Source organism: Branchiostoma floridae, chromosome 11 (assembly GCF_000003815.2).
Source record: "Branchiostoma floridae strain S238N-H82 chromosome 11, Bfl_VNyyK, whole genome shotgun sequence".
Taxonomy (NCBI): domain Eukaryota; kingdom Metazoa; phylum Chordata; class Leptocardii; order Amphioxiformes; family Branchiostomatidae; genus Branchiostoma; species Branchiostoma floridae.
In genome coordinates, this window is record NC_049989.1 from 4652670 (window position 1) to 4679952 (window position 27283).

Consider the following 27283-nt stretch of genomic DNA (forward strand, 5'->3'; position numbering starts at 1 on the left):
GCCAAGCCCCTGTCCATTTAGTCTGATGTACTGTCTGAGGATCATAGGTTAATAGGTGCAGAGATATCCAATCTCTCAAAACAGTACTCTTCTTAATGCAGTACAGACCCTGACAGTATCCAGGCACGTTCACTCTGAACACAGTGAAGCAGGTGGATCATTCCTAACCTAGAAATATTGTACTCAATACCATAACACCTGTTCACAATCTTTTTCTGGTGTACTTGATTTTAACTCTGTCTGGATATTCAAACATTTTTAGAATTCTAACGCTGAAAAGCAGGAATTTGAAACCTTATGATTTCTGATGAACTATTCCTCATACATACATGTAATTGAGGGGAAAATGCACAGACATGCCTATACATAATCAAGAATGTCCTTGACATAACCAATGGTTTCCACCCCTTTGTCAGGATCTCCTTCAAAACAAACTGATACGTCAGGGAGAAAGAAGCTGAATTTACAAGTATTCTTACATTTCAAAACTGTACAAGATTGTGAAAAGACCTTATGCACTTTCACCTAAATGAAAAATTAATAATTAAAAGGCATAGCATTATTATCAACACCGGAATATCGTAGAGTTATTCTTCCCTTTTCTTCAATAAGAAAATTTCAAGTACACCAAATACACCAAAGGGAAGCATTGTTATATCATGTGTATGTGACTATTGATACTAACACTAGTAGTAGTACATGCCTGCCAACTTGCACACTGCGGCAGTGCCCCAAACCTGTCCAACCAGTTTTTATTGTTCTAACTCTGACGTGTGTCTGGAGACAAAGCTGTCTCGTGCATATGTAAGCCTGGATTTCAGATGCTAATCTGTGTTCTAGGTGACATGTCTTATCTTTGCGTGCAGGACTTCCAGTATGGGGAGATGTGCTGAATAACATTTCCTGTGGGGGACTTAATATTTCCTGAAGGAAGCCATTAAGATGTGTGGTTGTTGACAACAGCACATGATTGATTGTGCTTGATAAATGAATTAAAATTTGATGTTAACTGCTTCTAAGCCTTAGACAACTTCATTAGATGAAGAAGACTTCATTAGATGAAGGTGACATGTTTGGGATGTTGGACAGTGATATAAAAAGTAAAAGAGCACATACCCTTTTGTCCTTCTTGTATCGCATGCTGCCACTCCTCTTTAGCGTGCCGGTGTGCACAGGGGACTGCTCCGCTGGGGTCTCCGCTTCGCTGCCCGTACGCGAGGTAAGCTCGCTCAACTCCGGGATCGGCTGCACCTTGAGATTGACGGCATCCCCAGACTTCTTGATCATCTCCACGACCTCGTCTCGCGTGCACTGCTCCACGTTCACCCCGTTCACTTCCACGAGCCGGTCCCCAGGGAGGAGGCCAGTCAGGTTGTTCTTCGCAAAGGTCGGCTCGGCGAAGTGCACAACCTTCTGTAGCTCCTTGTTATCGTAGGTTCTTTCTACGATCACGCCCCTCCGCAGAGAGAAACCGAAATCTCCCGTCGGTTGTCGGTTGATGTTGATGTCCCGCGACCGAGGTGGTTTGGGCGGGGCTACTGCGGGCAGCCGGAGATCAGCGTTGAAAGTTTTCTCGCCCAATGTCGGAAACAGCGGTACCTCTGCCTGGGCTGCTCTCGGACTGGTTATCTTCTTGCGAGGAGGAGCCTCCAATGGCTGCTCCTCGTCTCCTGAGAACAAATTCTCATTCATTACCGTATTCCGAGCCAAAGTGTGGGTGTCGTCGAGAGATGCCGAGATTCGCATCTTATCCGCTTTTCCAAAACTTGACTTAAGAATTCCTTTCTTTGGTCGTGCTGCGGGTTTCGGAGGAACGGGGGGTCGGTTTTCAGAACTGCGGCGGGGCGGAACTGGTGCTGCCGTAGCCCCTTCGAGAGCCTCCCCTGGGAACTGACCAGACCCCCGCCCCATGGAACTGAGACTGGACGTCTCGCTGCTGTCGCTCGCCTGTGTCGCCATTGGCTGGTTCTCCAGCGAATCTGTGTCGGGCTGGTGTTTCTTACGCCGTGTGAGAGATACGTTAAAAATTCCTCGCTTCAGAGCAGATTCCTCCAGTTGAGCCAGTTCCTCGTGGCTCATACCAGAGTGGTCCTGATGGAATGAGGAAAAGACAACATTTGAGAACTACCCAATACTAAACACCTTGAAAAAAGGAAGACAAAACGAAGTTATACAATACTTCCTGCACAGAAGTTCCTCTTCACAAAGGCATGCATTAATCTATCGTCATGATTCCTGCCTAAAAAAACTAAGATTTCTTCCCAACTATACAAGGCCTCTACATACTTTACCTGAGGTTGCCTCTATCCATTATGTACAGTGCATTTTCTTTCCATCTACTTCCATTATGTGCATTCATTCGGCATGCATGGGTTTGTGTTATTGGTAAGAGGCATGCATCTGAAACCTGTAGTTGATTGTTGTGAACAAGACTTGAAGAAGGACAATCACTACCACTGCATAACAATACCATGCATGAAGGCTGATCAATAGCCTTGCCATCTGTCCAAACCTCCCCCTCCCTCCCTCCATTGATTCTGTATACGTATCACAGGGTTTAGGATTAGGACGAATTGTCAGAAAATCAAGGTTAGATTTAGAGTAAAAAGAAAGAAAGCAGCACAGTACCCTTCGTTCTCCCCTTGAGAAGAACTGTGAAGAATACGAAAACAAAAAAAAAGAAAGCGAAGTCATTCATATTCTTACATAACCATAGTGTCCTTCTGACAGTAATTATTTACTGAGACCGGCATAATTACAAAGCTTACAAAGATTTGCTAAACAACGGTATTTATCCTCTGTATTGCATGCAGACTTGTTTTCAGCTGATTTCTACGTTTCGAGGACTTGTTTATGAAATGTACACCTTGTTGTGCGGTAATACGTTTCAATCGGATACCATTTGGTAGGGCGTTCTCACGGGTAAACGTTTTGACATTAATGCTCACTCGTGTGTGTGTGTGGCACGGATTTCACCAAAAATATCTCACTAAATTGCATATTTTGGACCCATGCCATACGATCACTGGATACAAATGATCAGTACCTGACATGCAGAGTGTAAGATTTCAGACAACTCGCCTAGGCGTCACACCTACCTTGTGTTTCTTCTCCTTTTTCTCCTTCTTGTCTTTCTTCTCCTTCTTGCGCTCCTCCTTTGACTCTTTATCCTTGTCTTTCTTCTTGCGTGAAAACATGGCGAATCACTCCCCTGACTGGAATCTTTACTTGAAATAATTGCAGCACACCTAGTCCCCCGAGGCGGTGGATAGACAGAGGAAGCGCTCAGGTATAGCGCACAAGATGTGAGACCGCACCGACAAGTCAAGGGTCACTTCGGGGCTCGCTGTGCCCGGGAGTCCCAGGGCGGTGTACGTCACGAAACAACCGTGTCAGCAATTATCAACCCGACTTTTACATCGGTTACAGTAACCCCGACGGTTGAGAAGGGGTGATCACGCCAGTTGGGGAGGCGATCGGACTGTTTTCCCAGCTTTTCTTCGGTTTCAACATTCAAAATGGCGCTCGAACATCCGGGGTATTGTAGCAGGTGCAAGGGTCAGATTACGGAATCTGCCATTTTTCCCCAGGGGAGGAAAAACTGGGTTTGCGGCCGCAATATTACAGAATAAAAGATTTCCCTTGAAATATTTCTAACCAGTATAAGAGAAGATTTCTGGACCAAAATGACATTACGACGGCGTTATTCTTTCAAAGATAACAATGGCATATTTTGACCAATATGTCACCGAACGGGTGAAATATGACGTCAGTTTCTAAGATGATGCCAACCCGTTACGAGAAACCGACGTCATGTCTTCCCAGTAGCCTTTATTAGATCAAGAAGGTCCTTCATAAATCGATTGTGTGTCTCGTCTCTGGAGAACCGTTTCAAATCCCTACCTGTCATTCGCCCACACACCACCTAATGTGTTGAGAGGACCTCTTGCGACAAGGTTCATTACTGCATCAAATCACACTGGTTTCGATTACCTTACCTGAATTTACCTGATGAATTCATGACCTTTACAATAATAACTGACCCCCATAGCAGGCTCTCTGTGCCTTTTTTTCGTCTTTTTGGGCTCATGACACACGGATAGGTATGGGAAACATAGGAATCGTAAACGCGTAATTAAGATTGACGACCCGTAAGACAGTCCCTTTTTATATAAACTTCCTGTAGCACCGAAATAGAAAGTCATAAAACATGTAATATATCGGTAAAAGAATCGATAGATGGATAGATAGACGCTTGCGTCATCACGCGAGTGAGTTTGCCTTACTCTGACAGGAGCTGAGATATATGCGCCTGTGATGCAGGTTTGTTTCATAAATTATGAATCAATCAAGAGATTGATTACATGCAGCACTTTGACAGGGAACACACTGCACTAACCAACGTCACAGAAGCTGGAACATGAAAGCCTGGACGCCTTGATTTTTTTCACAGACCTACCGTTACATGATATTCTTTAGTATGCAAACCTGCCGATTTGATCGTTTTCCCTGTATTGTAGATATTCAACAGTACAAGGTACCTGCAAAAATATAGAAGAACTTCTCAGCAACATTGTCGAAGGTATTTGAGTATCGAGTTCCAAGTGACCTTAAATAAGGTAGGTACAATGCTTTTTGCTGTTTTTTATAGCATATCTGGGTCATATTATTACTTCTCGGTACTATATAAAACATCATGAGATGTGGTCGTGAATCCGAAGTTCCAAACAGCGACGGAAACAATTTCCTTCGTTTCAGGTTTTGGCCTTGTAGCTGTCCTTGGTGCTGACTTAGTACTCTCTAAGCAGAGGTTACACTCTGGCTGGTTTTGAACGTTTTGCAAGGCGGCTTTGTCGGACTTTCTATCTTGTCAGGTTTCTTTTTGTCACATTTCGCTTGGCCAAAAACGCCAAAAAACGTATGACCCCCACCCGGAGAATACTGATTCAGCGGTCATTTATGTGTGTTACGTTAAATGCAGAATTGAAAAAACAGTTGAGCTGCAGTACCTAGAAACCCGAGCATAGACTTGCTTTTTGTCATAACCCATGATATCATCTAACACATCATTATTGTATCAACAAAACGAAAGCTGAAGTTTTTAACGATAGAAGCCTGAATGGAAACATATCATATTGGGCGAACGCTAACAAAACATGGTCTTGTTTCTCCTTCAGCGTAGGCGGCATGTCTCTCACAGAAAATCTTTTATAACATTAGCTGCTATGATTGTTATAAGATCATCCATATCAAGGCCGTGTTGAAAGCTGACGACACAATAAGATTCTCATCGATTCGACCAGTTTGATTCTATTACATAACTGCAGTTGATTGCGTAATTGACGAAACGAGTGGAAGGTTACCCTTTTAGGAAGTTCATTATGAAAACGTGTCCATAATCTGCGTGATTTCAACTTCTCTGGCCCTCGGGAGAGTTCAACTTCTTTATCTTCGTTTTCCAAACCTAGATCTGTCTTACATAGATGTGACTGCTGAAATTCTCAATGTAAGCGCTAGGCAAAGGGAATGGTCTCCATGTGCTGGAATAGAGTGAGAAAAATTAGGGATATCCAGTATAAAGTATCAATTATGGCAAATGATTCTGATCAGCTGAATAGAGAAGAACAGCAATGGATGGTGTCGCTAGACGCAACCCACGACTAGTACACCCTACCTTCTCCAACAAAAACCCACGCACATGTTGTATACACATGTAGTAGGTTCTACATGGTCCATCATAATCGGTTGTTCTCGGTTATGCAAAAGTTTTCTTTCTAGTTCCAGTGCGCTGTGTATGCGTGTAACTGAATGTATTATCGCTGTTGTGTCGGCAGCTCCACTAGTGCAGTACCCGCATCGCGTGATGTGAACAGAGACAACCACTTCCCTACTGTCACCGTAACTTATGGTGCGGGCTCAGGTTCCGGGATGGCTGAACAGATGCTCTGTCGAAACGACTCTCTTGTTCATGATTTATTGGCCCGAGATAAAGGCCTGTACTTTGTAACTGAACATCCAATATGTCTCCCAGGGCCATCAATTAGACATAGATCATGGACGTCATTGGTGACCAGAGATTGCAGCTTACAGTTTATTATTTATTCCCATCGTTTTGTCTCACAACAACGACAGAATTTCATCTTATTTCATTTTATTTAGAACATTGGACTGTCAGGATCTGCTTTAATGTCTGCCTTGAATGACAGGTCATACTTGAAAGACTCTATCTAGTGTGCCTCACCGGTGAAAGAGCCGGACGCATGATGATGATGATGATTGGAACTTTGTTTGCGGAATGCATAATTTTCTCGTTTGAGTTGAATTTGAATCACACGAACGTACAGACGTACCCGCTAACGTTGTCAAGCAGCGTTCGTGTGATTTATTCACACAAAACGTTTATATCACCCATGGTTCTGGCTTCAATCGCGGAACATCTTTCCATCTAAATTTTCCTGTACGAACATATCCGAGATAAACCAGAGCTCTTCCAATTATGATTTGTGTACGATCATGAAGAAGTCCAGGCTAATTGCCTATAGGTAGGCCATAAAGCGAACCCATGTGTGCCTCTAGCCAGGGATTTACTGACTGGATCAACCACGATTTCTGACGGAAGTGGAACCGTCGTTCGTTTCCTAAAATTGATAACTTGATTTGACCCTTAATCTATCATGCTCTAATCTCGTCTCATGTAAATCCACATGCATTATTGATGAGGAAAAATATCTAAATTTATCACAGGTATTTCTGCGTGCTTGATGACACAGCGTGCCAGGAGAGCACTGCGGTCCTGGGGACGAGGACTACACGGAAGCTCAACGACAAGCTGAAAACTTTGCCATATGCAACAAAAACACTGCATTCATACAAATCCAGGAGTAAACAGCATCTCAGCGACAGCAAACCGGTTTGACCGTTTGTACGAGAACCAGGACCATGTCACCAACCAAGGCAGCGAATCATAAAAACTCCGGTGGTCCGGGTAGCCAGAGTCTACCCGCGGCAGAAATCATACTGTACACCGTCGGTTTCTGCTGCCCTGCCGCCTACAGCATCTACTGTGTGTACGTGGTGTCCATGGAGAATGAAATTGAACTTCTCGGCGGTAAACAGAATGTATCTGCCTTTCTTGGAAGGAGGATGGATGCTACAGACTTTGAGTGGACTTTTTGGAAGACCTGGTTCAAGAACGGTCTCTTTGGCTGCTTCTTAGGACACGTCATCGTTAGTAACATGGTGAAAAGATTTATACCAAAGTATAAGAAAGAGTGCATCCTCGCATACAGTTTCTTATCTCTATATTGTGTCATTGGTTTGAAGCCATTGGCACTCTTGACATTGCACAGTCTACTATTTTATGCAGCGGCAGTTTTGAGATCAAAATTGCTGTGCTGGGGGATGGGAACGTTCCTTATGGCGACCCTCAACTCCAGTCTCTTCAGAGTTCTTCAGTATAAACTGGCCGGGTCAGAATCCACCTATTACCTGGTCCTCAGTATCACCGCCATCTCCATTCTCCGTCAGGTCAGCTTCAGCTTAGACGTCTGTCGAAGGAAAGACAAGAAAGTCTGCAGCGTTGTGGATCTGCTCGTCTACAACTTCTACATCCCACTGGCGTTCCTCGGACCTGTTGTGACGTATGATACTTTTCAAGAACACTTCAAGAACAGTACTGTGGTGGACAAGGCAAGGGCTGTGCGCGTCTGCTGGTATATATGTAGAGTCACAACATGGGCAGTCTTCACGGAAATGGCCTGTCACTTCCTCTACTTCTGTGCCTTGGAACAGAATGCACCTCTCTTTTAAAGTCTTCCGCCTGACGTCGTAGCTGGGATTGGATACATGCAGGGACACTTCCTACACGTAAAGTACGTCATCTTCTACGGCATGACCTCAGCACTGGCGACGTTAGACGGAGTAGAAACCCCGCCCCTCCCCCAGGTGTGTCAGTACTTGTTACAGCTTCAGAACGACGTGGAAGTACTTCGACAGCGGCCTAAACATCTTTCTCGTCAGGTAATCAGCCTTTTCGTGTCCCATTTTACCAAGAATCTAACCAAATGCGTCGAAGAAGTAAGGGTAAGGGTAGGGTAGGGTTAGGCTAAGGGTTAGGGTTAGGGTCTGGGTATAGGTAAGGGTAAGGGCCTTACCCTTACCTATACCCAGACCCTACCGTAAGGGTTAGGGTTACGGTTTGGATTTGGGTTAGGGTTAGGGGTAAGGTTATGGTAGGATTAGGGGTAAGGTTAGGGTAGGGTTAGGGTTAGGGTCAGGGTCTGGGTTACGGTTTGGGTTAGGTTTAGGGTTAGGGTTAGGCATAGGGTTAGGCGTAGGGTTAGGCATAGGGTTAGGGTTAGGGTTAGGGTTGGGGTTTAGATTAGGGTTAGTGTTGGGATAAGGAATATGGTTAGGGTTAGGATTAAGGTTAGGGTTAGGGTTAGCGTTAGGGTTAACGTTAGGATCTAGGATAGTGATGTTGGTCTGATTAGCCATGAGTTGATTAAGAGTTGGACATCCAACGTTGAGTAACCATTGATGACAGGGATCAGAAAAAAAGTTTCTATTGCTTGTTCTCTCTGCAGGTACGTGTATATACCGTTGGGAGGATCTCGCAAGGGGCTGATGTGGCAGCTGCTGGGAAGTGCTGCGTGCTTCTCCTTCGTCTGTTTCTGGCACGGCGGGCACGACAACATCGCCATGTGGAGCGTCTTCAACTGGGCCGGCATCGTGGTGGAATCACTGGGAGCAGCTCTCATCAAAACCAGCACTGCACAGACGTACCTGAACACATATTCCCTCAGGAATCTGAGAAGGATGAAAGCCGCCATGTTTGCACCAGTTGCTACTCTCTTGATCATCAATAACTTAGTTTTTGTCGGAGGCAGACAAGCCGGGTCTGTCTACTTCCACAAACTCCTGACCTACAACTTTCCGGTGGGGACGCTTGGTCTGCTTTTCACAATGTACTGTAGTGTTCAACTGATCTTCGAGTTGGAACGTGTGTTTTACAAGAAGAGTAAGATGGATTGAAAGAAGCATTTAAAACGTGTTTTTGCCAACGTTGATATGACGATGAGGAAATATCATAGATCTGCGTGGGTAATATCATAGTGCAAGTACACAACGTAGTGTCGGCGTTCCGAGTGACGGAAATATCAATGAGAAATTGGTATTGTTTTCAACAGTCTGTCTGTTGGTCGAAAACGTATATATGCATGGCCACTGTACCTTTAACGCAACGTTTCTTCAACATTTATCATTTTATGTGCTCATCCATACATCAAGAACTGAAAGAGTCGCGTCTGCATCTTTCTCAAGATCAGAGTCCTGTCCAAAACAAACATAAAAACACTTCAAAGAACATTCGTAAAGTCACTTCCTTTATTTTCCAATAGAAAAGAACAACACTTGAAATTCAACACCGTTCAGAGAATAATAAATAAGTGACGATTGAGGTATATCGATAAAGAAACAGATATGATCGGCAGTAAAAAGTACAAAGTCTAAAAAAGAGAATGATTGCCATTCAGATCAATATAACGACTACAACCTACTCCCAGTGTCATCAGAAGTGTGTAAAACAGTGCTGAATACAAAGTCGTCAACGGTATCAGAACAATATTCATGCAAAATAACAACGGTAACGGTTACAGATAATAACTTGTGACGCTGGGTTCTGTGTAAGTTGTCTTGTGACCACATGGCTCTTTGTTATTTCTTCAGCTATAACTTCCTCTAGCATTCTTATACAGGCCATGCTAGCTCTTTCGAATGTTGTAATTTCATCAAGCCATTCTGATTCCAGTTTTCATCTCAAGATTGGGTATGGCCACTCGGCACCCCCATGTTCTTGGGATACGCCAATTCAGGACACAGTGCCACCTTACGTTTTACTTAGCAAACTGCAGCTGCTATGTAATTCGTGCTAGAGTCTGTCACAAGATAACTACCACAGAAGGTGAATCATAAGTACAAGTGTAACCAATCTTCAAAACTGGGTGATGTGTAGAAACAACTAACTGTACATCGCCTACTAGACATCGTCCTACGAACCGTCAACGTCGGAACCAAAGGAGGACCTGTTATGTGGCTTTTTGGTCTCCACACAGGAAGAAAGAATCGTCTAGCCTAAACTTTTTTGAAAGACGTTTGTGAAGACTACAATGTACAATCTTTTACCAGCACAATTCTGTCATCACTTCAGTGACCATGAAAAACACGTTTTTGTCTTTATACATCAACAAAAGTTTACGCTACAAGTTATCACAGTCAATGCTCCGTGAGGATTTTTGAAAATAAGGTTTTCTGGTACACACAGTCACCATGGAGCAAGAAATAGTCCACCCTCATCACAGCATCGTTCACATCAGCACACAGAACACTGCAAGAAGTCACCATCTCATCACAGTCTCTGGAAACGGATGCATTTCTCCTAGATATATACAAATGTAAACTACTATCACAAATGATGGGGAAGAGACTGTGCATTCACAGAACACATATGGGTCGTTTCTTCATCTGGCATCAAAACTGAAACATGTTGTTCTGTGGGGTTTTTTCTTAGACGTTTGAACTACTACATGAGTTCCGCTGGAAATTCTGTGTCCAGTACAAATGTAGCTAAGCTAATACATAATCCCAAAGCTACTCTAATGCCAGCTACAGTTCTCAACATGTGGCACGGCAAACGGAACTCTGTACAAAACATTCAGTTCTTTGGAAAACATACAGACAAGAACTGGTGCGTGTGCCCCCACCATTCTCTTATAATCATGGCACAGCTTTGTACAAAGATACATATCAACACTAGGAAGTCCCTTACATGTATGTGTACCACGTTGGTTGAACAGAAACTTAACATGTATAACAAGTTACATCAGTATAAACAGGTAGGTAGAAATAAGGACATTTATCAGGTAAAACTCATGAAGAGATATCTACAGCTTAAACTCAAAACGTCACTTCAACTTCTTCCCCCTTTCTGCATTGGTGGCCTTCTCTGACTTATCAAAGTATTTCAAAATGTCATTTATCAAAGCAGAACTTATTTCTGAAAGCTACTGACATGACTTACTGAGGAAGTTTACCCATGCTATCTGATCAGATTATGAGTTACTCAGATTCGTCATAGAGTTAATAACTTTTTGGCTCATGGATATGACTTTCTGAGAACCATAACATGATGCGTGGACCTAGTCCTACAACTAGGTGCAGTCGTCCTTCTAGTAAATCCTGTGGTTAAGTGTTCATCACAACAAAACAGGGTAAGGCAAGTCTACACCGCACAAAGTCTTAGGCATCAAATAAATCTAAAGACAAACATAACACTGAACCAATACAAAAATGCCTAAAATGACAACACCTTTTTCTACATCCCTTATTTTTCATAATTATTACATTGATGTACGACTTCAAAGAACATCAACAGTAACCAATCGTATGATACAAATGAAGCACCTTTCACAGGAGGTCAAGCACCTTTGGAAGTCTGAATCTTCAATACTGTAATGATGTGCTATCTTCAGTACTGTAACAGTCCTGGAATATCTGAGTATCGAAATTATTGATTACACCAACATCTGTACCTCTATGTTATCTATCTGCATCCACGGAACTTGAAGTGTTTTGCTGTATAGTTAAAGTTTAGAGCTTTTCCCTGTGAAGAGGAGTGTTGTAAGGATATGATATGTATTATGGCTGCCACAGCCAGAGATCCACACTCTCAGCATCTTCAGGGATTGTACAACAGCATGGATGACTTGCACGAATTGTTAATGAAGACAGGGTCACTGAATGAATGTGTGTTTATAAAGTCATTTAAAGTTTGGGACAATTTCCAGTGGTGTCCTCTGTGAAGAACAATGTCTTCCAGTATAAAACAAGTCTGTGGCAAAATGACTACCAAAACTGTAACAGGAAATAAAATGGCTTGCTAACGTTTCATTTAAATGTTTTTTGTTCAAATGTTTTGTTAACAGCAAAAACTTCTCAAACATTTTCAAAGTCTACCGAGGGGGAATATGTGGTGAAAAACTTTTTTTCTAGTAACTCAACAAATTCATGCCAAAGGTATGGTCTGGAAATACTGTGTTCAGCTGGCTCTAATAAACATAACTCTTTGCGTATGAACCACGGTAGTATACAGTCACCATTATTAGACAAAAATATTAAAATATGGAACATAGCAAAAACAGGCACCACTAAAATCATCGTAGCACCCAGACCAGCTACTGCAGGATTGCAGTCTTACCATCACCCTTCAGGGTGCCAGCATTATCAGCTTGTCCTCTTTGATGGCCATTGGCTCCTCTCTGCCACACGCAAACTGCTGGCACGCCTCTGGAGACACTTGGGCGCAGGATCGCACATCCACCTTCAGCAGATTGGGGCAGTGACTCAGCAGTTTCAGGCTGTCGTCTGACAACTTCCGGCAACCCATCAAATTGATGTCCGTCAGCGAGTCTCGGATTGGTGACCCCTCCGCAGTTAGCAGTTCAATACAGCTGTCACTTATCTGGGTGGGTAGATATAAGTCAACATTCAGTCAGACACTCAACAGTTCACACCTTTGACAGTCCAAACATTTCTTAAACACGGCAATGAACAGAGTCATGTAGTGTTTCAGAAAATTTCAAGAGTTGTTTCAAAATACTTGACTACTCCTAGGCAATGAATTAAATGAGATGATTGGCTGTGCAAATAATTATGCAAGGAGATAGCAGTGAACATTGGTTTTGAAGGCTGAAAGATTGTATGCAGGAGGGAAACAGTTGTCACAAAAGAGTTCCATAGTTTGATTGGCAATCTGCAAATCTTAGATATAACCTTAACCTCCTCCAGGCTAAGGGTGCATCTATGGACTGCGTTTGTTGTGGTACAGCAGAGAGAGGGTTACCTTGGTACAGTAGCTGAGGTCCAGGTGACTGAGGTGTGGCATGTGCTTCACCAGGAGCTGGATAGTTCCTTCTGCGACATCACAGCCGGCCAGCCGCAGGTCTGTCATCATTCGCAGACGGCTCCTGGGTTATAAAAAAATAGCGGAGATTACTTCTGGACTTTTCCCAATGACGTACATCCCTCTAGTAGTGATGCTGAAAAAGAGGTATGTATGTCACTGTGCACTAGAATGAACTGGCAAAATGAGTCAATACTGTACATGCAGTACTAGTATATGAGAAACAAGAAAAAATGATATGGTCAATAGTGCTTAAATTATTGCAACAGCAACACAAAATCAATGCATATAAATGGGTTTAATCATAAAGTTATGATTGTAGAAAGGAAAATGTATCCATCATCTATTCCAATTAAAATACTGAATTTTACAAAAATTCATTTTTGGTTGTTGTACATGTCACATCTAGTGACATCAAGTTGAAAGGAGAGTTTACACAGGATTCTGTTCTAATTTTTCTTGTAAACTTAAACACATTAACAAGGCATGTATTTCTCCTGTGACAAACCTGTTGTCCGGAGCCCCGGGGCGGTCAGCAGGGGGGGACAGGAGGTCCTTCATGGTGGAGTCTTTGATCCCCTCAGCCCAGCACAGGTTGAGTGAGCGCAGCAGTGGACATGTGGAGGTGCACAGGGCAGAGACTCCCGACCACGCACAGCCCGACAGGACCAGGTGCTTCAGGGTCGGCAGCCTGGAATGGTAAAAAAACATAGTACATACTTTAAATGTAATGTAGGTCTGCAGCAATGTAAGATTTATTGGGGATATGACAATTATGTATTGGTGTAACCGAGTAAGCTTAACACAGGGATAGAGAGGAGATCCGGAAGTGTTCGCTCACACATCCCACCGCTGCCACCAAACGTAGAGAGTGACCGAGTTAGGGTAACACGGAGATAGAGAGGAGGTCCAGATGCATTGTCTCACACTCCAGAACTGACTCGACCAGGAGGGTCGGTCGTCTTTATCATCACCAAGTAAACCAGATGGGCAGAGACCCTCTATGTGGTGGGACCTGGTCCTCACATTGGTATGACAATACCACCTTACTTGTGACTGGCATGTCAAAAACTTTCTCTAATCTAATCACCTTTTTGAGTTCATAATTACTGTACAAGTGAGTTCAGACCCCCCCTCATCTTACAGCTAGTTTTTTAGAGGTTGGTTCTCCCACTGACCTCTGAATCAGCCAACTCAGGTGTCTTCTGGGTACATTGGTCCAGCTCAGGTCAAGGGTCATAGGTTGGCGCCGGACCACGCCTTCCAGCATGCTGGGGTTCAACGTCCTGGCGTAGCTGAGGTCAATGACCTTCCACAGGCGATGGTCGTTACCCCAGCGGTTCCAGGTCTTACACGTGGCCAGGCACCTACAGGTGTATAAGACACGCCATTGGTCATCTATTATCTGATAGGTAACTACTGTAAATGCATTTAATTTCACGGGGATTTAAAAGGGACATTTCACGGTAGTTTTAAGTTTGCGGTAGCACCATGCACTGTAGTTACTGCCATGGAAAAATGTTTGCGTTGGTTTTAAGTTCGTGGTGAAGCAGCCACCGCAAAAAACGCGAACATTAAACCACCGTGAAAGTTTCTGCATTTACAGTATCGGGATCTGACAACCACACACACTATTCATATGAGCTAGTATTTTAGTGACACACAAGAATAACCTTTTTAAATACTAAACCAGTACACTGTAAAGACAGTATCAAATTTCTGGAAGTAGAAAAGGGAATCAGAAGCACTGAAAGAATGGAGCACCAGTAAGATTCAGCCACTGTGGAAGCTTGCAGAATTTAGAGAGTGGCACAAAAGAAAATGTTTAAACAAGCTTCATAGAGTTCAACATTGCAATTGGTTCCAGAAAAAACTGCAATTCATGCACAAGAAACAGCAGCCAAAATGAGTATTCTACACCAGGTTGCACAATGAAGACGCAAGTTGTACAGTTGCAACTCCCTTTCGAACTATAACCGCATAACCCCATGTTTTGTACACTGTAAAGCATACAGTAACACATAACCAATGTGTACAACCCAGCAAGGAAGAACTCTAGGCTTATCAGTGGTTTTGCTGATTTGAATCAAAGTTCCGTACTGGGGGGAACTGTCGGACGGCTGGTTCAGGCGGTGAAACGTACACCAACGGTTCCACATCTTGCACACTGCCATGCAACTGCCCAAGACAGAGGAACAACCAGTCACGTCATGTGGAACTAATTTAAAAGTTTATTGTAGCAAATCTGAACTTAGATTTGAATTTATTGTAACTGTCAATTTCAAAAAAACAAATCCGAGTAAACTTAATTTGTAAAAGGAGCCTTATGAGTGATTGTATTTGATTTTCTGTGATTTTAGTCACTATATTGATTCAACATCAAAACTAATTTTTGCAGTCCTTGGAAACATTTTGGTTGATATCATGTGCCAACATTCAGTCTGTTGATGAAAGAGACTCAAAACACGACCCCCAAAATACCAAAATAAAAGGTTTTTTTTATGTTTGATTGGATTATACTAATTTAAAGTGCTTCTGGAAACTGCTTGGAGATACTGAAGAATCTGAATCTTTCAACAAGGTTCTAACCTGCACAGTTCCTTGTTGGCCAGGTTCTGGAAAATCAGCATCCACAGTTTCCGTGGCAACGGATGATTTGTGCCATCATTCAATATCATGCTGTCGTTTGGCGGACTGATCGGGCGCGGACGTATCACCCGCTGTTCTAACTTCAGCGGTCTCGCTGGGGAGGGGGGTCGTGCTTTACGGCCGCGAGGGCTTCGGCGTAGGTTTGGCGGGCCACGTTTGACCAGTGTGATTGGCTGGCTATGTCCGTTTACCGCTCCTGACAGTTTCTTTCCAAAGGCTTTCTTGTTTCCGCCATGTTTCTCCTTTTCAAGGTCACTTGTGCCAGGTCGGGGAGACTCGGAATGATGCCGTTTCTTCTTCAGACTTCTGTTGTTCTCTGAACGCTGAAAAATATTAGAAAAACAAAACAATGAAAACGTATTCTATGCAAATACCTCTAACTGGAATAAAATGATTGTTTGATATGCATTCGCAGAAAAGGTCAACCACAATACCTGGTGTAGTTATTCAAACTGTGATAAATCATCTTGGTGCATGTGTAAAATCGTAACCTTCAATGTGGTAAGATAGCTGTTTGGCACTAAATTTGTATTGGTTATTGGGTTCAGTTTAAGGGAGAACTAAAAGAAAGATTGATAAATTACTAAATAATGCCTCTCTATACTCTATTTGACCTTCCCCTTGTTGCCTAACCCTGCAACCAATAGAGAGTTTGTAGCCAAACAGCTACTTCAGTGTGTTAAAGTTTAAGAAGACAAGCTTCTGTACTTGTACAAGAAAGCTAACCAGTGATTCGTTGCTCCTTGCTCTCTTCCCTGGGTGCTTGATTTCCTCAGCTGTGCTTCCCTTAAGTTCAGGGAAAAAAACACAACAGTCTGTCAGAGACATAAAACTCTAAGTCCTTCACCTATAGCAGATTGATGTATTCAAATTGGATTGGATTGACCATGTGATGCAGCACTTAAGCCATATCAATATTGATACAAGACATTTTTGAAAAATTAAAATTACACAAAATGAATCACAATTCATCACAACCCTGTTTACCTTCTTTGGTGAGTCATCTGACACTTCACTACTCGTACTTGATTCCTGAAATTATCATGATTAGTTATTAGTTCCAACATTGCAAAATCACACACAATTTCTTTGCAACATACTGCAAGATTCTTGGTGGCATGATTATATATTTCGACGGGACAAATCAAACAATGCAAAATTACATCCTACCTGGACGTAAAATATATTTTCTATTTCTATTTTGTAGTTTGCAGTTGTACTTTTTGTTGCATCAATAAGGAATCTTCTTATTTTAAGATTTGTATTGTAAAACTTTATTAGACATCACACTATAACTTTGATTATGGAAAAATTACAACAACTTGCTTCCATATCATGATTTAGAAACAAGACTTTTAGCTTGTGATTCTGGAGTTCCTGTAAAAGAATCAAGAGAAAGGAACATGAATATCTACCTTTCTCTTTTTGCCAGTTGGACTGTCACCATCTGCACTTCTACCTTCAGCTGCATGGGGTCTCTTCATCACCCTGCACATCATCTGAAATGAAAAACATCAAAAGCCCATGAAACCACCATAGATGCAGAAAGTCATAAACCTTTGATACATCTTAGATGAAAATGGGTTACTGTAAATGCATTTAAGTTTGCATGGATTCAATTTCATGGTAGCGGGAAACATGACTGGTCGCGGTGGTTATGAGTTTGCGGTATCACCATGCACTGTAGTCTCTTACTGCCATGAAAAAAAATGTTCGCGGTGGTTTTAAGTTCGCAGTGAAGTGGCCTGTGCGAAAACTGCGAACAAAAAATCACAGTGAACATTTCTGCATTTACAGTAGTCTTTACTTGATATCAGTTGTTTCATACATATTGTAATTTGTAGACCAACCTTTTCAGTCTTCCCCTCCAGACTACACTTCGGACACTCCCAGCTATTGGGCAGGTCATCGTTGACCACGCCCTCTCCCTCACACTGCAGACAGTCGGGGTGCACGATCTCCCCACAGATCACACACTCCATCAGCGTCGTGTCGCTCTCATCGTCACGATCGTCCGAGCCGCACACCTTACAGGACGCGTTGTTTGGTAGAGCAGGCTGGGAGAGAAATGCGAGGAATTGTTATGTCTCGTCTCATGCAGTCATAACAAATTAAACATGATCAATTGTACTCATTGATACTATAACATGATTCTGAGTAAAACATCTCTTTCATATATTTATTCACATTATAATACTGTTTCGTATCTTCAAACTTTCTATGAACATTGTGTACAGTCTACATTGCAAAGGAAAAAGCCCTATGTTATGACACCCCTTAGGTTCCGATGCCCTTAGTTTCTGATGTTCCTACATCCTGACACCCCTATGTTCTAACATCCCCATGTTCTGACAACCCTATGTTCTGACACCCCTACATAAGAGTTAGGGTGTGTCAGTCCATAGAAGTGTTGAAACATTGGGGTATTACTTATTGTAATTTATCAAATTACAGCCAACCACTGGCACAAAGTATGTCACACCTACCCTCAGACACTTTCTCCTGATGCAGCTCTGCTTCATGCGTCCGGGGCCGCCATACTTCTTCATGTCCTTACAGAAGTGGCACTCCCCGCAGTCCCCCCGCGTGCAGGCCTCGCACTGCCGACACCGGGTCCGCCGACGGCTGATGTTTCCTGTCGCTGACTTCATCTTGGGTTTGGCGGCACTGCTGGAGGCACCGTAGGTCTTCTTCTTCACAGGCTAGGGGAACAGAAAGTTCATTCATCCGCCACTTTGAAAAACAGTGTGTTTAAAGGATTTCTGATCAGAAACTCCCAGGTACAATGTAGAATTTGAAAGAAACTCAGCACTGGTATTTTCAACATTCTATTGTAATCATGCAGAAAGTCTGTTGTGAGTTTTGTTACTCAGATGTTAGATTGAAAATTTTATGTCCATTGCCGATGGTCAACTCAAAATAAAGGCTAGTGCTGGCAGGTTTCTGCCAGGGTCAGTCAGGTCACTAGAAACATGTTTTTTTCCTAGACTGACTAAGAATGTACAGGTGTGCACACCTTAATCCTGTTCTCAGACTGCGGCCAGTAGATGGAGGGTTTCCCTGTGACAGACTCCTCCTCCTTGTCAGGCTTGTGTTCCTCCAGCAATGTCTGAAGTCATGAAAGTAAAACAGTTTTATTACAATCAAAAAAGTAAAAGATCCATCCACAACATCTTGAGTTATGCTGTTCTCAAACAAACAAACAAACAGACACACCCACCCACCCAATAAGATAACCTTCCTGGTGAAGGTAATAAAAAAAACTACTTACATCCTTTAAATTCAGGGCTTTGCAGTTCTAAACATGTATGCTGCTTGTTAACAGCTTTTGTTGAAGCTGCAGCTGCTTGGTAACATTTCTATAAACATTTAGCAAAGATCAGACTGTACTCATCTATCCAAACAATACAAAACAAGATTAAGCTTTTGACCAAACCTGACTTCTTCACAATTAGGAGTTCAACCAAGATAGCATAGCAATTAGGTGTTCGACCAATTGTACATGTATATTATGTCTGCATTTCTCAGTTGTAACAACAGATAGAGATGGGTGCAGCGATGGGATTGGTCTCAGTATACAAAAATAGTGATTTTTGACAGTTGAAGGTCACACCAACCTTGACATCCTTCAGCAGACTGTCAGGATCCGTCAGTGCGTCCGGGACGTTCCTCTTGTTGGCCGGCTGTTTCTCCAGCCTGTCCACCAGGTACCCCAGCCCCTCCAGCTCATACTTGGTCAGGTGGACGTACTGGCGGTCCTCCCCCAACCCTGCCGCTTTCTCACTCCCAGCATGCTCTGTTTTACTGTTCTCTGTGTCCTTCTCCTCCACATCATTCTCTGATTGATTGTCTTTTGTCTTTGTGAAATCTGATTGGCTCACAGACTTCTTGTCAAACTTGGCTGGCTTTGGTGATTCGGATCTCTCCTCCAGGAGCGACTCCTTGGATTTGCTGTCATCCTCCTCGTCTTCCATTCCTCTCACTCGTGACCTCCGTGTTCTCGTGCCGACCCTTGGCCCACCATTGACCTTTGACTCTTCCCCTTTGTCCCTGTCCCCGTTCACATGATGTCCATTTTGCTGTTTCCTTGTGTCGTGAGTGTCTTCCGAGTCGTCCTTCTCTTTCTTGACTGGGGTCGTTCTTCCCTCCTTGGCACACACCCGGACGTTCTCCGTGACCTTGGACTCGAGGATGACCTTGAGTTGAGTGGCTTCCTGTGAATCTTCGTCGTCTCTATCCAAAATCTCCTTATTCAGATATGACTTGCCTGAAAAATATTAACGAACATAATTTCATACTGCACTACACAGTATCTTTCATGGCACCAATAAACAACTGATCTTCCCAACTATTAACAATGTATGGTACGAAACAGAGGGACAAAGGTTTCTGTGCAAAGGTTTACCACCAGACTGCTACATAAACAAACACAAAAGCCATTGGCCAAATCAGACCTAAACAGTGATGTTATTCTAGCAGAGCCACACTATTTACTAATGATTCTGCTAAATGATTGTCCCAAATTTCCATCACTGATCAGGTGTGAACAGGTGGGAGCAATGGAAATTCTAATCGTGCATCTAATTGTGTTGTTTCATGCTGATACAAAAGCTGTTCAACCAACATGCTACCTGTGTATTAGGATAAAACAAGTTGTTAGTGCAGCCATTTAGACATAGCCTGAATGCCATCAAGTTAGTCAAGGCTCTCATAGTATAAAACAGAAGAATATAGGGACCGAAGATGGCACCCGAGGAGACATGTCCATACCTGTGAGACAGCTGAGGTACTGGTCCAGCAGGTACCAGTGGATCTCTTCATAGAACGGGTACCGGAACTTCATGGGCACCTGGGGAGGGTGCAGAAACAATAACACGCCATCAGGTACAAAACTTGCTTGTAATATACAATCTACTTCTTCGGAAAAATCTTTCCATATTCTTTGGAAAAACACTGCAGGTTAGAAGATGTTGCCTTTTCTTTGGTAATACATTAAGAAAAGCTCTGCAATGTTATAATACATGTGGTGTATTATTTGCAGCCAGTAGGTACCCAAATTTTTTTTTTAGTAATGAGGCTGAATTAATGTGCTCAAGGCATCTCCTCGAACACGAAACCCCCGTTTTACGTCCCTTCCGAAAGACTAATTCATAAAAGTCTTGGTCAGGCTACAGCATCTGGTCGTCCTTGGTGGTCTCCCATCCAAGTAATAAACACACTGTACGTTGCTTGCTTAACGTCCGAGATCGAGGGGATCAGGTGTATCAAGCTAGTGGGGTCAAAAGCAGTAATACTGTACTACAATGTATAAGCAGGCAAGGCTAACTATGTACCTATACCTGGCCCAAATAGTGTTGACGTTTTATGTGCACAACACTTCCTGGAGAGCTGTGGTGCTATTTTTAGACATTTCAGGCTATAATGTTTATGTTTATGGTTCCAGTACAAATACAAAACATACAAATTTGTAACATTAATATCTGTGGAAAAGCTTACAACACACATGTACAGAACAAGTCCTTTAAAACTACACCACAGTTTGTAAGTCCTATAAGAGAGTAAGTCTTACCACAGTCCCCCACCCCCATCTAACGACACAGTACAGCTGGGTGTGTTCCCATGACCCAAACTGACCTGCTATGACATCACGCACTCATACCTTTGTTACATAACAAAGGACTGCGGCATGCACAATATAGGTCACCAACAGAATTGAAACGGTTTCATTGTAGAGATACTAGAGAAATATTTAGATCTGTATGTATAAATTCTTCAACACTTATATTCTGGAGTATGTTTTGACTGTTTTAGTCGGGGAAGTCTTCTTTTTCTATGCACATCAGTAAATAGTAGTCCGTAATGCTTTTAACACTGAACATTACTTAATGGTGCATGAAATTGTTCAACAGAGCATCCCTGAATGCAAGTGACTTGCTGGATATTTACTATTCATAACTACTCATACAAGATATACATGTTTCATTCAGACACACAAAACATACTACACATGACGATAGCAATTTCTGTGTTAAACCAACGAGGTTTTCAACCATGTGCTTCTCTTTGGCACAACATTTCCAACATTGTAAAAGTAAAACCAAGAATGAAATACGAACTTAACACTATGTCTTAAAATGTCTTAAAACATACATCTTAAATTAGCAAGAAATGCCTTGCCCAGTGTTGGAATGATAATTTGAAGACAAGAAATAAAGTCTAAAATTCCAGACTAAGTCCTCAGTCTCAGACAGTACCTTGACTGCTGAGAGAGGCCGTCATCGGGCCTGGCAGGGCCACCCACCTAAACCAGGGAATTTCTGCCTCCATGTTGTCAAGAAGGAATTGTGGGACAGGTAAGGTAACAAACTGTTCCCCCTCTTCACATGCCTTCAGACATTCCTAGCACCACGTAACAAGGACCTCTAGTGATGATTATCAGTATTGCAACAAAGGATGCCATTGCAACAAAAGACCGATCCTGACTGTCCATTTCAATAGAATGATCCCATAGCCCCACCCACCTCCATTAAAATGTGGGCATGCAAAATAAAGACATAACATTGCAAACTTCTGACAGACACACGTTTCTTTCATTGGTTGAATTGCTAACTGCCATTCTTTCACTGGTTAAAGTGCCAATTGTGATAGACAGTCAGAATTGGTCTTTAAGCAGTTCAGCAAATGATAGCACGGCAATATTAGCAATGTGAGAGTGTGTTCATGTGCAGGATATATCTATTGGCTATGGGATTTAGTATTCCATCGGAGTTCATCAGAACAAGCATGTTACATAGCCTTCTTGATCACAACTTACGTGCGTTCTGTCCTCGATGTCCCAGACTCGGAACTGTGCAGGGATGCTGAAGCTGTGCAGAAAGTTTCCTCCAAACACCAGCGAGTCTTTAGGAGTATACACAGCATGGATCCAGCCTGGAGAGAGGGGAGGAGGAATTTTGTTTTTATGTCAGACTGAGAGAGTAACGTACATTTTATAATCATTAGTCCTGAGAAGCTGCAACTGGAGGTATTGTTCTTGTTCTATTTTCTTATCCAGAACTCAAGATCATGTCCATCCATTTGTCTGAATTTTGGCAAGTTGGTAGTTATTATTTATTATTAAGTACCAAGGAAACCAGGCAATTTGGGGCCCCTAGCAGTTTTTCAGGTATTGCAATATTACAGATTGACACCAAACCCTTTCTGACAAGAGAGACAGCTTTTCAATTTCTAACACCCAACTTGGGACATCAGCTGTCGTTGCACATGATAAGGTTTGGCATTGAGAAATTCAGAACAAAAAACAGGAAATGTTTTAAGGACGCGTTTGATTTTGCACTTTACAAGAGACGATATAGTTGAAATGATAGAAAAGGGTGATATTCGTCTGTCTCCTCATCTGTAGGTATGAAGCAGGTGTACTAAGGCATTGAGAAATGACAAAATACATTTTTTACTCAAAACATTTCAGGGAGGTGTGAGGTCTTTGACTTCTGGTATTAGACTTCTTTTTTTTTTAAGTTGACAATTGATACAGTTAGAATGATACAAAAAAAGATGATATTCGTCTCCTGACCTGTAGGTATGAAGAAGGTGTAGCCCTCCTCCAGTCTAATCCTGGCACAGTTCTTCACCATGTCCCCGAAGAACAGGTCCCCCTGCTTCCCCGACAGGACCCACTTCTCATACAGCTCCAGGTTCTCAGGAGTAGGGGGGATCAGCCAGAACACCTGGGCAGGCAAGGACAGGTGTTTGTTGTACTAAAGTCTTTACTAGTCAAACATGTGTTACAGTGAGGTTTAAGCACCTACAAACCAACCAGGTAAAACGGCTTTGAGCCTTTGGGCATAGTGGTTTGCGTAGCCTGATTTAACCGCGCTTCTCAGGCCCGTCATACTGCCGCGCGGGGAGGAGTCTACAAGCTCCGGATAGCGGAGTTTGCGTTACACAGACTATGGTTTGCGTTGCTCAGTTTGTGGTCTGGCGGCCTGGATTCAGGGCGAGTTCGAATCCTAGGGGTCAGGATATTGTTTCTTTCTATTTCTACTCCTTTCTTACACATGTACAACTTACAAGTGGCCAACTCTGCATGACAACCACCTGGACAATGTGACCACTTTTTAATGGTCCCTTGGATAACTTTTCCCATTGACACTGTCCATATAGGTCTGACAAGCTGTCTACATAAGTTAGACTTTAATTGTCCCAAGTGGCCTTTTGGTCAGTTCTGACTACATCACATACAATAGAGTTAAATTTAAGTGTTTTACTATTGAAGTTTCAAAATTGGTGATGTAGGAAGCCATTTTCTTTAGCTGCGCCAGCAACTATCATATGTATGGTTTTAATGATTACAAATGACTGTGTTGCCATATTGCCCTGTAACTCTCAGTGATTAATCTTAATCAGTGGTGAAACAAACTGAAAATTTGCTGAACCACAGTCTGGATTTCATCTACACCATTTTGTGTTCGTTGTCTGTCAGTGGTTGTCCTACGCCTCATTGGTCAGTGCCTGTTTGTATTGCCCCATGGTCAGGACTTCGGCTGCACAATCTGTCAGGCAACATGGCACAGGCTGCGTGGGGCAAACCTTCACAATTTTACTACTAAGGGGAAAGATTGTTCTTTCATGTTCCATACATTGGTAAAAGTAGAGCACAATGGCCTTGAGTTTGAATTGCTGACAGGTAAAAATTTACAATTTCCTCACCTTAATGAGTTCTGGTACCTACAGCGGTGGCTAGAAACGTCCCCCCGATAGGACATTAAATGTTTGAGCAGAGCCACACCTCGAGCACATTAAAGAACCTACCACACACGTAAAAAAAAACCCGTAGAGGTCCATTCCAGTGTGAGTGGATCAAATAAATCTGTCTGGATATGCAGCTTGTGCTCTTCAGTACAAACCATACTTGTCATGCCAGAAGGTGGTTTACTGGCTATGCAATACTATACAAAGAAAGTAGTTACACCACATCCCGATTTGCCCCTACCTTTCCTCCATGCAGTATGTGGTACCACACAGATGTCCCTCCAAAGTCCACATGGAAGTCGGTGTAACAACCTTTCACACTCATCAGACAGTACCTGAAGAAGACACAATTATACAATCAACAGATGCAATGTGATCATCTGTATGTACAGACTTCAATACGTTCCTTGACAGTTGACATAAAAGAAAACATTAAAAAAGACACAACATGCAAATATGCTCCAAAATGGGCACTCAAAACGGCACTCAAGGTATTTGTAAGACACTAGAAGTGTCTTCAAAGATATACTTTTATCTATGTTCATTTAAAATCGCTGAGGCTTCCAAAGTCTTCTAAAGCTCTTTGCACTGGTTGTCAAATCATATTGTGTGTTAGGTGTCACCTTGTAGATTGTAGAGTCGATTCCACATTACCAAGAGGGTCTTTCTTGCCTTTTGTTCCAACATTTTGAAAATCTTTATAACATTCTAAATGTGATAAGTAACTGTTAAGAACTATTTATAACATCTGTGTGATGTCCTAAATATTTTCTATAGTGTTCATACATGTTAGAAACATTTCTAACATCAAATCCATTATTTCTGTTAGTTTCTAAACTGTTCCAACATAGATTCATCATTTGTGATCACATGTGATCATATGTTCGAACAGTGAAACAAAATGATGAAACTGGGTCAGTGGGCTGGGAAGAGGGCAATTCACACATCCCTGCCAAGTACAGGAAATTGTGTCTGTCTGACAGCTTTTCACAAAAGAGCCACTAGTGTCTACTAAAGAAAATCTAAAGATAGAAGACCCAAACAAAAGGCCCATCTTAGCAGCTTTGTTTATTGGGGTAATAAAAGTTTTTATGGAGAAAAAAAATGACGCAAATTGTTGGAACATATGATCACATGTTCCAACAATAACAAAAACACATAGATGTTTCTAACTTGTTCTAAATAAAGAGATATTTGTACCATTAATTTACCAATGTTTCCAACATATATAGATAGGTTCAAACCTGTTCAAACTTTCATTTTCAATTGTTTGAACAATTTAGAACTTCAGTGACTGAAATATTCTTTTGCTTAGAATAGTTCAAACTTATTACAAATATTATTTCAAAACCCTCTCGGTGACTCGGAATCGACTCTACATCTAAACGATGTAAAAAAATGGTCTGCTGGAAGAAGGGATAACAGACCTCGCAAGGTCCGTAAGCTTTAAAATGCTCGTCTGTGTCACGGTCTAACGGCACCATCTTGGAAACTGGCGCCATGAATTTATTACCTCTTTGAAACTGGGTCGTGTGCGTTGGCCGGAGGTAAACAAGTAGACTGTGGATTATGTGCAGACGATGTCTGTCTGCGGAGCGAAGATGGATGAGGTGATAGGGAGTTTGGTCATTTAACTGTTTGAGAAATGGGGGCGTCCTGCGCGGTGGAGCCAACTTGAATTGGTCGCCAGCCAGAAAAAACGGGGAGGAAAAAACGGGTCAGTCAGAAAAATGTCACGATCTTCCCTTCCGCCCGTCGCACAGGAGAAATATTTATGTATCAGCCGACGAGTCTGTGAGTTGTAAAAGACATCTTTCAGCAGAAATATGCCCGGTGGTCACTCGATCACCATGCGATCTTTTACTTTTGAGATGTTCGCAGGCCCCCGAGCCCGTCCAATGTTATGGTGTTGATTTTCAGGCCCGTTTGAAAAAATATACGCTCGATTCATTTTGTGACTTTCTGGCAACAGATAAATACGACGTAGATATTTCAAATGATGGATTTGAAAATGCGGAACGAGAGAAGAAATGAGCAACGAACGGATCCGGTTCCTGGAATCTACTTGTCCGTTGATCTGAGACACGATTTACGCCCGAAAAGCCAGGAACTCAAAGGGACATTTACGTAACGGTCTTCATATAAACAAACATGATTTGAACTTTGCCATTACTACCGTTTGTATGGTTTCAGATATCTAGTAATCTTCTGCGACCATTCGAAGATGATGTAGTGTAATGATGCATGGCTTTTTTCTTCAATTATCTTGTTCAGATATTGTTTGTTAGGTACGTTGATGAAGGTTAGACATCCAGAAAACAATATTTAGATAAAAGTAATACAATCTCTACAACTGGATTAAATTCTCCCCGAAATTGTATTCCATTGCAAATTCCGTTGCTGCCTTCAGATATTATTAGTTGTTGACATATTGTTTTACACACAGAAATTTTGCACCGGACGAATAGGCAGGGAGGGGGGTTCACACACAACAACGCTGCAGACACCTACCTTATGATCGTGTAAGGCAGTACATATATATGCACAACCGTCCCAATATTAACGATGAAGCCGAATAAATAATTCAGTAGTGATTTTGCTATGTGGTACGGTGATTACGATTCTTATCGGACCCAAACCGGTCTTAAGTCTGGAATACCTGGAGGTCATGTGAGGTAATGTCTACACATCACTGGGCCGGCGCTGTGATCATAAGTCGGGAGGCATGTTTATTTGACCGTGATTCCCGTCCACTAAAAAGGGCTGACGTGGCAATGTTTCCCTTTATACGTAGTTCATTGGGAACCACGGTCTTTATAATCTTACCGAAAGGAAATAGCGAGCGGATTTCATACTACTTTGTGTAATGATCGTCAGAAGGTAGCACCCCACACACAGTCTAAGTGGGTACCAACGCTTGATGCA

General features: G+C 42.4%; 3 protein-coding genes across 5 annotated transcripts in view; 1 reads left to right on the plus strand and 2 right to left on the minus strand.

Annotated features, from left to right (window-relative positions):
• The window catches only part of LOC118426145 (unconventional myosin-XVIIIa-like), a 96452-nt gene extending 92878 nt beyond the window's left edge, over positions 1-3574 (minus strand). The window contains exons 1-3 of the mRNA XM_035835407.1: positions 3099-3574; positions 2629-2652; positions 1117-2091 (exon numbers count right to left, since the gene is read on the minus strand). Of these exons, the coding sequence (XP_035691300.1) occupies positions 1117-2091; positions 2629-2652; positions 3099-3197 (1098 nt within the window). The 5' untranslated portion in view covers positions 3198-3574. The remainder of the gene's footprint in view (positions 1-1116; positions 2092-2628; positions 2653-3098) is intronic.
• A 1060-nt stretch (positions 3575-4634) lies between these two features.
• Positions 4635-9143, plus strand: LOC118426146 (protein-cysteine N-palmitoyltransferase HHAT-like). The gene is given in 4 exon segments (XM_035835408.1): positions 4635-7794; positions 7852-7938; positions 7940-8019; positions 8586-9143. Coding segments are annotated over 4 exon segments (1470 nt in total). The 5' UTR covers positions 4635-6939; the 3' UTR covers positions 9034-9143.
• Positions 9144-9366: 223 nt separating this feature from the next.
• LOC118426751 (lysine-specific demethylase 2B-like) overlaps positions 9367-27283 on the minus strand; it is a 65506-nt gene continuing 47589 nt past the window's right edge. The window contains exons 7-24 of one of the 3 annotated variants that reach the window (XM_035836307.1): positions 24600-24693; positions 23181-23334; positions 22422-22537; positions 20378-20456; positions 19225-19874; positions 18624-18716; positions 18094-18309; positions 17458-17664; positions 17023-17106; positions 16595-16639; positions 16334-16393; positions 15548-15930; positions 15059-15136; positions 14137-14325; positions 13467-13649; positions 12899-13022; positions 12254-12517; positions 9367-10435 (exon numbers count right to left, since the gene is read on the minus strand). In XM_035836307.1, coding sequence (XP_035692200.1) covers positions 12263-12517; positions 12899-13022; positions 13467-13649; positions 14137-14325; positions 15059-15136; positions 15548-15930; positions 16334-16393; positions 16595-16639; positions 17023-17106; positions 17458-17664; positions 18094-18309; positions 18624-18716; positions 19225-19874; positions 20378-20456; positions 22422-22537; positions 23181-23334; positions 24600-24693 — 3010 coding nt within the window. In that variant the 3' untranslated portion in view covers positions 9367-10435; positions 12254-12262. Of the gene's footprint in view, positions 12518-12898; positions 13023-13466; positions 13650-14136; positions 14326-15058; positions 15137-15547; positions 15931-16333; positions 16394-16594; positions 16640-17022; positions 17107-17457; positions 17665-18093; positions 18310-18623; positions 18717-19224; positions 19875-20377; positions 20457-22421; positions 22538-23180; positions 23335-24599; positions 24694-27283 lie in introns of all 3 variants that reach the window. The other 2 variants (XM_035836306.1, XM_035836308.1) reach the window with 2 other exon arrangements.